This window comes from Filobasidium floriforme, assembly GCF_021052385.1.
Source record: "Filobasidium floriforme strain CBS 6241 chromosome Unknown HD553scaffold_40, whole genome shotgun sequence".
Lineage (NCBI taxonomy): Eukaryota > Fungi > Basidiomycota > Tremellomycetes > Filobasidiales > Filobasidiaceae > Filobasidium > Filobasidium floriforme.
Genome location: NW_025763661.1, coordinates 4,140 through 15,573, shown reverse-complemented (window position 1 = coordinate 15,573; position 11,434 = coordinate 4,140). Strand labels below are relative to the sequence as shown.

The 11,434-nt window shown below is 54.4% G+C and overlaps 4 protein-coding genes and 1 non-coding gene across 5 annotated transcripts; 3 read left to right on the top strand and 2 right to left on the bottom strand.

The window, feature by feature from the left end:
• Positions 1-55: 55 nt before the first annotated feature.
• On the top strand, positions 56-2,182 carry HD553DRAFT_320976 (WD40-repeat-containing domain protein). The gene is made up of 6 exons (XM_046181201.1): positions 56-175; positions 251-322; positions 385-501; positions 566-664; positions 737-925; positions 1,006-2,182. The coding sequence occupies exons 1-6, from the start codon at positions 137-139 to the stop codon at positions 1,885-1,887; spliced, it is 1,398 nt and encodes a 465-aa protein (XP_046032328.1). The 5' UTR covers positions 56-136; the 3' UTR covers positions 1,888-2,182.
• Positions 2,071-2,857, bottom strand: HD553DRAFT_346775 (putative CDC31-spindle pole body component, centrin; the record flags this gene model as incomplete). Its single annotated transcript, XM_046183239.1, has 4 exons — positions 2,071-2,103; positions 2,161-2,215; positions 2,287-2,434; positions 2,509-2,857. 4 exons carry the CDS (start codon positions 2,855-2,857, stop codon positions 2,071-2,073), a joined length of 585 nt encoding a protein of 194 aa, XP_046032327.1.
• A 278-nt stretch (positions 2,858-3,135) lies between these two features.
• Positions 3,136-5,029, top strand: HD553DRAFT_181532 (RNA-binding domain-containing protein). Its single transcript, XM_046176957.1, has 7 exons — positions 3,136-3,344; positions 3,413-3,580; positions 3,639-3,686; positions 4,101-4,203; positions 4,279-4,447; positions 4,513-4,690; positions 4,761-5,029. The coding sequence occupies exons 1-7, from the start codon at positions 3,231-3,233 to the stop codon at positions 4,824-4,826; spliced, it is 846 nt and encodes a 281-aa protein (XP_046032326.1). The 5' UTR covers positions 3,136-3,230; the 3' UTR covers positions 4,827-5,029.
• Position 5,030: 1 nt separating this feature from the next.
• On the top strand, positions 5,031-7,758 carry HD553DRAFT_181497 (6-phosphogluconate dehydrogenase). The gene is made up of 14 exons (XM_046176956.1): positions 5,031-5,295; positions 5,356-5,373; positions 5,435-5,475; positions 5,539-5,547; positions 5,623-5,836; positions 5,898-6,155; positions 6,221-6,417; positions 6,476-6,572; positions 6,632-6,891; positions 6,955-7,022; positions 7,088-7,323; positions 7,394-7,419; positions 7,486-7,512; positions 7,577-7,758. The coding sequence occupies exons 1-14, from the start codon at positions 5,229-5,231 to the stop codon at positions 7,634-7,636; spliced, it is 1,578 nt and encodes a 525-aa protein (XP_046032325.1). The 5' UTR covers positions 5,031-5,228; the 3' UTR covers positions 7,637-7,758.
• Positions 7,759-9,540: 1,782 nt separating this feature from the next.
• On the bottom strand, positions 9,541-9,630 carry HD553DRAFT_t119. The gene has a single exon. It is a non-coding gene; the product is annotated as a tRNA-Cys (tRNA).
• Positions 9,631-11,434: the final 1,804 nt, after the last annotated feature.

Genomic DNA, 11,434 nt, shown 5'->3' with positions numbered 1-11,434 from the left:
TGCTCTGGTCCGGGCAAACACAAGTACGCAAGTACACAATTGACTGCAAAATAATACTTCAGCTACTTTCGACCATGACCCACTCATTTCCTGCATGACAGCCGCTATATGTTTAGGCTGATAACTGCGTAGAAACATGGCAAAATTCCAGCTGCTATCCTCCATCGACATCCAGGTCGGTAGGCGACAAGGAACCTCTTTCGCGACGCAGCCGCTGATACCCCTAACCCCTTCCTCTTTCAATCTTTAGCACGATACTCTTGCCGTGTTCGATGACGTCGCACAGGCGGTGTTCGAACAGGAAGACTTCTGGGTATCATGTGTAAGCAGGATGGTTCGACCTTCCCTAGCGAAGACCGTTAGCTGAATAATCCACTTTGATAGTATAAAGAAGGCCAAACCTCTGTGCATGGCAAAGTCCGCCTCAGGAAGACCGGCGAGGGTCTACAAGGAGTGTCTCTCCAAGCGCGGGATGGAGTTCGAATAGAGAGAAAGTCACATGTGAGTAGATCAACGGATGGAGTGACAACAGCAATCATCCTCTGATCGAAAATGTCCCGCACAGAGAACGTTCGAGGTTGCAGCCGAGTCTCTTCAACTCGAGTCGACTTTGGTCCGTTTCCCCAGGAATACCGTGAACACACCTGCTAATGAAGACTCGAAGGTGAGTTGACCGCTTTCTCATCGGTGGATCCTGCCCTGACATACGGCCTGGTGTGTATGCCATCTATCACAGGCCCCTTTGGATCTCAACGTTATCGACGTCTCGCCTAATGGCAATCACATCGTCTACGGAGGACCAGACGGATACTGTTACGTACAAGATTCGACGGAGCCGTCAAGCTCTGCGCCGAAAAACAAGCCTGTCAAGCTTAAAGGGCATGTCGGGGATGTGCTGGACGTCAAGTGGTTCCCAAGCGGAGAGGTAAGCTGAGATCGAAAGTCCCGTCCAGGTCTGCAAGAGGTGAAACCCAGAATTGATCGCCGCTTTGTTCAACTTTGCAGGTCGTACTTACTGCCTCATCAGACGCAACGATCCGGATCTTTTCTGCAACAACAGGGATCAACCCTCGATCGTTGACAGGCCACAAGAGAGCGGTAACCACGACTGCCATCCTCGGGGTAGGCAGGAACATCCTCTCTGGAAGTAAAGATGGGAGCATCAAGCTGTGGGACGTTGGGGCTGGGAAATGCGTTTCGACAATGCACACCAAGGGCTTTAGCGGGGTCGAGACGATTGCCGTTGGGGAGGGTGCGAGCGCTCTTCGCGAGAGCATCAGGCGGCAAAGCGGTTTGGGCGATGGGAACAACTCGAGCTTCCTGGCAGAGGAGGACTTTGTACCGAGAACGCTTGCTGGCGAGTTACAGGAAGATACCGCCGACAAGCTCGTCTTTACCGGCTTGTCATCCAGTAACGGATTACTAGCGGTCTTTGACCTGGCCAGCAAAAAGACGGTCATCGAGACTTTCCCGCATATTCCGCCGTCGGCCTCGGTGCCGGAAGATCGCCGAGGGGGAGCGATTCATGCGATCGCTTACGATCCTGAAAGCCACCTCCTGGCGTCTGCCTCAGCCAAGGGTGTTGTCGTGGTCAGGGACCTCTCGACGATGTCAGCGGACGGGGAGAGCAAGAGCATGCGGATTTTTTCCCGGAATCAAGCGATCATCAATGACTTGGCGTTCGTCAAGACGAGGAACGGGGTGGATCTAATCGTCACTCCAGCCTCGGGACTACCTTTCCGAGCATCCATGTTGGAGAGCGACTCGGTCAAGGTAGTGGAAGAGTATGCTGGATGGGAAGCGGTCCCTGTCAACAGCGTCGCGGTAGGCGCTGGGGAGGGCAACATCTGGGTCGCAGGAGGAGAAGGGGGAATCAGGCAGTATTGATCTTGATCCGGGATGTACCGGTACTCCCGATTTCCATGTATACAAGGCCGAATTGAGGTCGTTATGATCATTAGAAGGTTTACAGGAGAACAGAGGGAATCATCGAGATCATCAGGTGGCGAGAAACAGATATGGGAGATAAATCGAAGGTGATGGGAAGGTAAGGTCTGGCGATAGGAACGATCATTCCCCGTCTGTCATGATGGCGATAAATTCCTGCATGAGGATTCGAGTCAGCAGCTGTCACATGAGATTTACCCGGAACATACTGACGTCGAGGTTGATCTCGCCATCTTGGTCCAGGTCGAATTCATCAATCATGGCTTGTCTGGGAAGTCGAAGGATACCGTGTTCAGCTGCTTGCCTGATCGAGTTTCCGGAACAGGCCATACGACTCACAGCTCCTCTTCCCCCAACGACTCGCCAAGCTCCTTTGCTACCCTTCTCAGGTTCTTAATGTTGATTTTCCCCCTTCCCTCGTCGTCAAAGAGCCTGAATGCTCGCTTGACCTCTTCCATCGGGTCTCGAGCGAGGATATGGGCGGTCACTAAAAGAGTAGTTGTGCTTCTATAGTAAGCTCCGACAATATTAGGGAGAGCAGATCTGGAACACGGCACTCACTAATCTTGACAAAGTCGTCGTACTCCATCAGGCCATCCGCTTGCCTATCGTGATCCCGGATCAACTTCAAGACCTCGGCTTTCTTCAGCTCAAACCCGAGCGCTCGCATGGCCACCTTGAGCTCGTGGTAATCGATCGCTCCATCATGATCCTGGTCGAATAGCTCGAAAGCCTCCTTGATCTCCTGCTTCTGCTCCTCCGAGAGCTGTCGGTTCTGCTGAGACTGTCCGCCAGAGTGATTGTTTCCCGACAGTCGCGAGCTCGCTCCCAGCGGTGTGCTCGTGGACATTGACGAGTTGCCATTTGGGCGCCGCGTTTTCGACTTTTGGACGGGAAATAGGCCGGACATAGCTTCGAGATGGAATTAGGCAAGAATGGTCTGGATAGAGGTTGTTTTATCGAGTTCGAAGTGCAAAGAGATGTATGCGCGAGGTCGACTCTTGTGTTGACAAGGTCGTTCGTAACGGCATCCCATTCCTGAACGCGACGCGCGATGGTCGAGACGGACATGGCAAACAATCGAATTATGTCCGTCAGTGGAGACCTGCCGCCCGCTTCCTCACGCTGGTCTTGATGATGATCCCTCTCAGGCCTCTCATCGGTGCATCGGTCCATTTCGCTATACAAGCTTTCTCTTCAACCAATTCACTCACTCGTTCATAGCTGGAGAAGCCCGCCGATACAGACAATCCCATCTAGCTACATTATCTTGACCTAATACGATGGACGTTGAAAAGAGCCTCGATGAACGTATCTCGGACCGCAAGGGATCACGTCCTGCCGCAAACAGGGCTCCTCGACCCAGCCGTCCCGCCAGCAACGCTACCCCGTATGCTGTGCGTATCGAAGCATTCTTGTCAGACATCTTGGGGCGATCAGCTGACATACGACATTTTCCACGCAGCGACCGCCTCCTCGATCTACCGACGGAGCCTGGACTCACGACATGTACAATCAGCGAGGAGGCCGACCTGCTGGAGGCGCTGGATTCAGGCCTCGTGCTGCCGAGGGCAGGGAGACGAGGCTGTTGATTTCTAACCTTCACTATGAAGTCACCAAAGATGATCTGACCGTAAGCACCCTCTTCACCCGCATCTATGGTTCTACTTCTGCTCACTTTCTCGGTACAGACCATCTTCTCGAGAGCCGGAACCATCGTTGATGGCCCGATCATTCGCGTAAGAATCTGATTCCTCCGCCTCCTTCCCTCTTGAGATGTAAACGACCCGAGCGGCATGTGTTGCACGACAAATCAAGGCTGTCGTCGACCGACAACCTGGGCGAAAAAACGATCCGTTACGGCGATCGTGCGAAGATGGGCTGGATGCAGCAGGCAAGGTGGAAAGGTCAATACACGCGCAAGACGCGATGTCTACTCGGGGCGTGCTCATTCTCCCGCTGTTCTGTCGGAGCGATAGTGAGTCAAGGCTACCGTCTTCTACTGATCCTGGTTCTAAGTCATGGGCTGACGGTATTCATGCCTACCATCAGTTGAGATACGAGAAGCTCATACGTTTCCCGCCGGGCGGCCTTTTTCTTCTCTCCCCTCTACAATGCGTATGGTCTCAACAACGAACGACTCTCGAAAACAGTACGATCGATCTGGACGTTCGACTGGGGTCGCTACTGTCAATTACGAGAACAACAAGCAGGCCAAAGACGCCATCAACCGGTTCGACGGTAACCTTGCTAAAGGTGAGCCAGAGTCGATCAGAGAAGGCGATGCCTTGCGCTGGACCGGATGCTGATCCTGCCCGAACCCACTCGTAGGGCAAGCATTGAACATAAGGTTTGACGACTATCAGCCCCGTGCGACTGAACAGATGTCCAAAGGGGGTAGCGACCTGTTGGGTAGGATCGAAGGTGGTTCAAAGATGCGCAGTGATTCCGGAAACAACGATCGGAGGTCAACGGGTCCCGCCCGAAATGGGAACGCCGGGTAAGTTGGAGCTTGAGGGTGTCGATTTCGGACCGTTGGTCCAACTCTCTCTGCTTGTACCGCAGGTCGGACTCTTGGGGCCGAGGAGCTACTCGGGCTCCCCGACCTTCTGGACCCGCACCTAGCCGAGGAGGTAGGTCTGAAAGGGGACCGAGGTCTGCGAGGGGTGACAAGCCTGCACCCAAGAGTCGCAAGCCTCTTATGGCTGAGGACCTCGACAAGGAGCTCGATACCTACCATGCGGCAAGTCGCCGGGCTATCTCTTGGTGCGAAGCGCTCGTAGATCTGACGATAACGCCGTGCTGTATCTCAGCCTGCCACTACCGCTACTACCACCGCTACCGCCGCGCCGGCTGATGGTGACGTAGAGATGGCTTAGGGAAAACAAATAGGGTGGATTCGTGAACGTGTTTATGCCTGGAAGGAAAGAGAATTGTACAAGTTGCCCCAGTTCGGAGTACCCTATGATCTGTGTGGATTGTGGTTCCTGTTTGCGTACCTCCAGCCTCGACTCGATAGATGTATTTCTGATTCCGTAGCTGACGTCACGGGACGACGTAAACGAGTTCGGGGACTGTTCGGCCTTGAGCCCACAGATTACGAAGGTGACGACGTCTCATTTCTCACGCCTCATAGGCCATAGGTCATAGGCCTCAAAGGTCTCACAGGATATTCCTAGTCTGGCCAGGAATTAGTCGTTTAATACGGGCATAGCTATTTCGCACCCAGAGCTGCTTGTCGAGGATCAAAAGTCTTGACGCGAGAAGATAAACGAGCAAGCATGACGGAAAATAAAGGCAGTGCTGTTCAGGACAAGGCGGTCCCCACTCTGGGAATGATCGGGGGAGGTATGAACCATGGTCTGCAGGCCCTCACTCCATGAGCTGACGGTTTTCTGCGATTCGCAGGCAGTATGGGAGGTGGTTGTGAGTAGCTCGCGAGTCTCTGTCTACAGAGATAGGGGTAACTTATAGCAGGATTCGACAGGGAGTTTGAACGCTGCCGAGCAGGGGGACTCTGTCGCCATCGTACGTCGAAACGGACTCTAGCTCAGTCGATTCATAGGCTGATCGCGTGGACCGCCATTGCAGTACGACACCGTATGTAGTAGCCGGGCTGGAAGACATTATTGACGTTACGAAACTCACGCTTTCGATGATATCCTGCTACCGCAGTCGGACGATGCGTTGAACAAGGCCGTTGATGACGGAGAGAACATCGGAATCCATCTCATTCGGGCTTCTTCCTTGGAGGACATGGTGGCTTCGTTCGATACCGGGAAGAACGGACCTAGGGTCTTTGTCATGAGCTTGCCGCATGGGCCGGCGGTCGATAAAGTTCTGGATGAACTTTTGCCGCTTCTCAGTCCCGGTGATATCGTCATTGATGGCGAGTACTTGAGGTTCGCCCGCATGAGAGTTCCGAACTGATGTTTGATACTCTCTTCCAGGCGGAAACGAGTGGTGGGAGGAGACAGAGCGTCGTCAGGGAAAGTGCGTCAACCGCAATGTTCATTACGTCGGCACTGGTGTCTCTGGAGGCTACCAGTCTTCCCGTCACGGTCCGTCGATCTCCCCTTCGGGCACTACCGAGGCGTATGCCAAGGTGGAAGAGAAGCTCAAGAAATGGGCCGCCAAGGACGGCAAGGGGAACCCTTGCGTGTGTTACGTCGGTCCGGGTGGTTCGGGACATTACGTCAAGATGATTCGTAGGTAGCATGGGTTCAACCGGTGTTACGGAGCAGCGAGCTGACTGTTCCCATCACACCTGTAGACAACGGTATCGAACAAGGTCACCTGTCGATCCTTGCCGAGGCCCATTACCTGCTGCACCATACCGCTGGCTTGGAAAACAAGGCCGTCGCGGACCTCTTTGACGAGTGGAACGGCACCAACGCCAAGGGAGGCGAAGATGACAAGGCTGGAGAAGGCCAGGAGGGGAAAGAGCTGTACGACAACTTTTTGCTCAAGGTTGGTCCCGCTCGTGGTAGTCAAGACGAGTCCAGCTGAAGGCTAACCCGCCACGCAGATTGGAGCCGAAATCCTTCGATTCAGGCATGGAGACGGTTTGGACATGAAGAAGGGCATCGTTGACGGAATCGAGGACAAGGTGACTCAGGATGTCGGTAAGTTGGGAAGCTATATTGAGATTTGGGCGAGACTTACATTTCACTCCTCATTGCAGACAACTCGGAAGGTACTGGTGTATGGACTCTTAGGGAGATCGCCGGGCGACACGTAGCGGCACCTACCATCGCTGCCGCTCACCAACTTCGTATCACGTCGGCTTTCCGTCGAACTCGTCTGAAGGCCCACGAGGCACTCGACCTTCCCTTACCAAAGAGGCTTGGTGACGACAAGTCCTTTGATCAGAAGGAATTCCTCAAGGACTTGAGGCTAGCCGTTTACGCTGGTATCTTGGGATCTTATGTGCAGGGCATGCATGTGAGTGATTGGTGCTCGTCAGATGAAGCGACTCCTCGTGACTGACCTCGCTACTGCCGATAGATCATTGCCCAAGCCTCCGAAGATCAACACTGGAACATCAACTATGCCAACGTCATCGGGATCTGGAGGCAAGTTGACAGCGTTCTTGTGTCGACGCAGATTTGATCGCTGACTATGGTTAGCACCTCAACAGGGCCGGCTGTATCATCCAGAGCGACGGTATCTCTGACATCCTGCAGCCGATCTATACCGAGAACCCGAAACTCAAGAACCTGTTGGAGAACCCCAAGATCGCTCAGGAATTGCGAAAGTCGTACGACGCTTTGAAGCGAGTCTGCAAGATCAGTCTCGAGAGCGACTCGATCACGCCCGCGCTCGATGCCACCTTGTCCTGGTTGAAGCAAGCCGGGTGTGACTCGTTGCCTACCAGTATGTTGCGCCGTGTGACTGATGACCGGTGTCGATAGCATTGGGATCTGACCTTTCGTTGTCATACCAGACTTTGAGGAAGCCGAGCTTGATTATGTGAGCTGGTCCAGGCTGGTGAAGCTCGCTTGTACTGATTGCTAACTGTTCTTGTCCGTGTGCTAGTTCGGCGACCATCAGTACGACACCAAAGTGGGTCGTCCGAGAGCTTTAGGGCAAACAGAACGTCACAAACTGATGAATTTGATTCTACCAGGACGAAGCCGCCTTGGATCCCAAGAAGGGGAAACACCACACCGAATGGAAGTCGACTTGAGAGGTCGCGCCGAATGAAGTGGCCGGAAGAGAACATGATTGTATCCTACGAGTATCAGACGTACTGTATACGAATTATAGAAAGTCCATTACCGATAACCGACGGCATGTGGAATCCGATAAACGACGAACTGTGGAAAAAATACCGACGAGATAGTCAAAACTCAAAGTCTGACCTCACGGATGCTGCTCTCAAAAGGGCAAGAGCTCCTGTAGAGTATAGATATCCTTACTCGGGACTCACCCCTGACCCATGACCCCTCAATGTCGAAAAGGCAAGAGCATGTATAGACACGCTCACTCGGAATCGAAACAGAAAACTACTAGTGCATGTGGCATCGGACGGAAGACCTTGTCTTTGCAATGGCTGGTATCGGGCGTTTTCCTTTTTCCCTACCACATCTCGCAAAGAGGAGGAGGACAGAGACAGTCAGGGTGGTGTGTCGTAAGCCTGTGGAGCGATTTCTGCACTACGTCAGGCGCAAAAGCCGCTTCAGCTGACTTGAAGGTCTGATTGATGTTGTACGGGTGACATCGGACAATTTCCGATCAGGACAAAGGATACTTGCGGCGGTTACGAGAGCAAGGACGGCAACGACGATGACGATAGAGACAAAGCCCGTGCGAGACGAAAGGAAAGGATCTTGAGCATCATTGTCGAAGTTGAGCTGGATGGCGACGGGGAGTATAGGGACAAGCAAGCATACAAGACGGGAATGATAATTGCACGAGGGCGATGGTCCGCACAGTCTTATGGTTCCGGCACGGTGTCTTTGCCCGCCGCATTATCAATCGGCCAAAACTCGACGTTATCCTTGCGCGTAGACGGTCACCGCTAACCCTGCTCATGCACTCATGCAGAATTTGGTACGCTCAATCGATTCTAGCGCAGATCATTACGATTGTCTTCGCTGGTCGTAAGCCGGGAGAAGTTGGTCACGGCCGTCCATCGGAACAGCCAGCTACCCTCACAAGTGAGCAACCTGTTACACTCAAATTCCAGCTTGCGGAACGTACAACTCAGCAGTCGAAGACAAGGGGAAACGTCTGGCGTCTGATCGAGTTCCAGCCATGCCATTCAAACCCTCTGCACAGAGACGATCGCTTGAGCCTCGATTCGATCGTCCCACTGCGCGAACTTTGTGCGGTGGCGGTTTCAATTGCCTTGGCCCAGGTATAGTGATGTTCGAATCAGACTACCTTGTTGCTCCTACTACACCCCCGTCCGCGTCAAAATTGCCGGGAGAAGTGTCATCCAGACTTGTTTTCCATCGGACGGGTTACCGCGCTGGGCGTCATCGCGTGGCACAGGCCTGATTGTGCAAAACGGCATAATCTTCAAGTTAGCCCGGCTTTCGGTCTGCCAAGTTCATTACGCAGCGCAACGAAACGCTTGACGCAAGCAAGTCGTTAGCAACCTCTGCTTACGAGATGCCATTTCTGGGGGTGGCGGCTGAGACGAAGGTAATTACGTTCCGAGCCAGGCGGGTCCCGGCCTCTACAGGCCGCGACGCGCTGTTGTGGAGTGGATTGTTGTGGTCTCGAGAGGAATTTGAGCTCGAATGACGTACCTGTCTGCTCCGTCGGTCAACCCTGCGATTTGGCGACCAGGGGACCGGCAGATCATGAGTGGGGAGGTGTGGACCAAACTGCAAACGGCGCGCGCGCGCGCCCCGTGAAACAGGTACACAGCTGTCGCTGTGGGTTCAACTGTTGAAACTCTGGACGACCTGGCGGACACGTTGGGGTAAGTCTACTGAGGTGAGTGTTCGGAGTGATCGACTGTGCAGCTCTGTGTTTGAGTTCTGAGACACGAGAAGAGGGGTCAATCGAAGGGATTCACCAGCCGGTGGCGCGCGAATACGCCGCGGATGAGGGGCCAAAAAGGACAAACAAATCGAAAAAAGAGATGACCCAGGATCGAACTGGGGACCTACAGATACCTTGCAACAGGCATCATTGCAATCTGCCGCTCTACCACTGAGCTACCGCCTCGTTCGATGGGAGCGATAGGTGATGGGGCCACACATACCCAGTCGTGACATGACGTGGCGCTGGGAGCTGTCCGACTTGACAACTGTGCGACTGATGCCCTCTTGCCTTGCCAATCGGCCTGCGGCCTGCCGCTCCCCCCTGAGCTACCGCCTCTTTCGATGGGAGCGATAGGTGATGGAGCCACACAAGGCACACAACAAAGTCACCTGCCTCCCTAACACCTCGGAGCTATCTGCACAGCTCACCCGGGAGACTCGTCCACAGACACACCTTGGGCACGGCACTTCTTGGCCATTGTCAGAGTTGTCTGACTGGTGTTGCCAGATGGGCTGGATCGACAAACAACAGACAAGACACGATTCCCCGTCCTGAGAGCTCTGACTAGAAAACACATCCGAGCGAGGAGACCTGACACCGAGGTTCTACCCAGTCGTGACGTGACGTGGCGCTGGGGAGCTGTCCGACTCGACAACTGCGCGACTGATGCCCTCTTGCCTTGCCAATCGGCCTGCGGCCTGCCGCTCCCCCCTGAGCTACCGCCTCTTTCGATCGGGAGCGTATAGGTGATGGAGCCACACAAGGCACACAACAAAGTCACCTGCCTCCCTAACACCTCGGAGCTATCTGGCACAGCTCACCCGGGGAGACTCGTCCACAGACACACCTTGGGCACTACTTCTCGGGCAATGTCAGAGTTGTCTGACTGGTGTTCCAGATGGGCTGGATCGACAAGCAACAGACGAGACACGATTCCCCGTCCTGAGAGCTCTGACTAGAAAACACATCCGAGCGAGCAGACCTGACACCGAGGTTCTACCCAGTCGTGACATGACGTGGCGCTGGGAGCTGTCCGACTTGACAACTGTGCGACTGATGCCCTCTTGCCTTGCCTAATCGGCCTGCGGCCTGCCGCTTCCCCCCTGAGCTACCGCCTCTTCGATGGGAGCGATAGGTGATGGAGCCACACAAGGCACACAACAAAGTCACCTGCCTCCCTAACACCTCGGAGCTATCTGGCACAGCTCACCCGGGGAGACTCGTCCACAGACACACCTTGGGCACTACTTCTCGGGCAATGTCAGAGTTGTCTGACTGGTGTTCCAGATGGGCTGGATCGACAAGCAACAGACGAGACACGATTCCCCGTCCTGAGAGCTCTGACTAGAAAACACATCCGAGCGAGCAGACCTGACACCGAGGTTCTACCCAGTCGTGACATGACGTGGCGCTGGGAGCTGTCCGACTTGACAACTGTGCGACTGATGCCCTCTTGCCTTGCTAATCGGCCTGCGGCCTGCCGCTTACCACTGAGCTACCGCCTCTTTCGATGGGAGCGATAGGTGATGGAGCCACACAAGGCACACAACAAAGTCACCTGCCTCCCTAACACCTCGGAGCTATCTGGCACAGCTCACCCGGGGAGACTCGTCCACAGACACACCTTGGGCACTACTTCTCGGGCAATGTCAGAGTTGTCTGACTGGTGTTCCAGATGGGCTGGATCGACAAGCAACAGACGAGACACGATTCCCCGTCCTGAGAGCTCTGACTAGAAAACACATCCGAGCGAGCAGACCTGACACCGAGGTTCTACCAGTCGTGACATGACGTGGCGCTGGGAGCTGTCCGACTCTGACAACTGCTGCGACTGATGCCCTCTTGCCTTGCCTAATCGGCCTGCGGCCTGCCGCTCCCCCCTGAGCTACCGCCTCTTTCGATGGGAGCGATAGGTGATGGAGCCACACAAGGCACACAACAAAGTCACCCTGCCTCCCTAACACCTCGGAGCTCTCTGCCACAGCTC

Excerpts from the sequence above, each read along its gene's own strand:
- HD553DRAFT_181532 (XM_046176957.1), top strand. The coding sequence starts at position 3,231 with ATGGACGTTGAAAAGAGCCTCGATGAACGTATCTCGGACCGCAAGGGA. Across the intron at positions 3,581-3,638 it reads TCACCAAAGATGATCTGACC|ACCATCTTCTCGAGAGCCGG; the intron begins GTAAGCACCCTC and ends TTCTCGGTACAG. Across the intron at positions 3,687-4,100 it reads TTGATGGCCCGATCATTCGC|TACGATCGATCTGGACGTTC; the intron begins GTAAGAATCTGA and ends TCTCGAAAACAG.
- HD553DRAFT_320976 (XM_046181201.1), top strand. The coding sequence starts at position 137 with ATGGCAAAATTCCAGCTGCTATCCTCCATCGACATCCAG. Across the intron at positions 323-384 it reads AAGACTTCTGGGTATCATGT|TATAAAGAAGGCCAAACCTC; the intron begins GTAAGCAGGATG and ends CCACTTTGATAG. Across the intron at positions 665-736 it reads CTGCTAATGAAGACTCGAAG|GCCCCTTTGGATCTCAACGT; the intron begins GTGAGTTGACCG and ends CATCTATCACAG.
- HD553DRAFT_181497 (XM_046176956.1), top strand. The coding sequence starts at position 5,229 with ATGACGGAAAATAAAGGCAGTGCTGTTCAGGACAAGGCGGTCCCCACT. Across the intron at positions 5,837-5,897 it reads CGGTGATATCGTCATTGATG|GCGGAAACGAGTGGTGGGAG; the intron begins GCGAGTACTTGA and ends ACTCTCTTCCAG. Across the intron at positions 6,573-6,631 it reads CAAGGTGACTCAGGATGTCG|ACAACTCGGAAGGTACTGGT; the intron begins GTAAGTTGGGAA and ends TCCTCATTGCAG.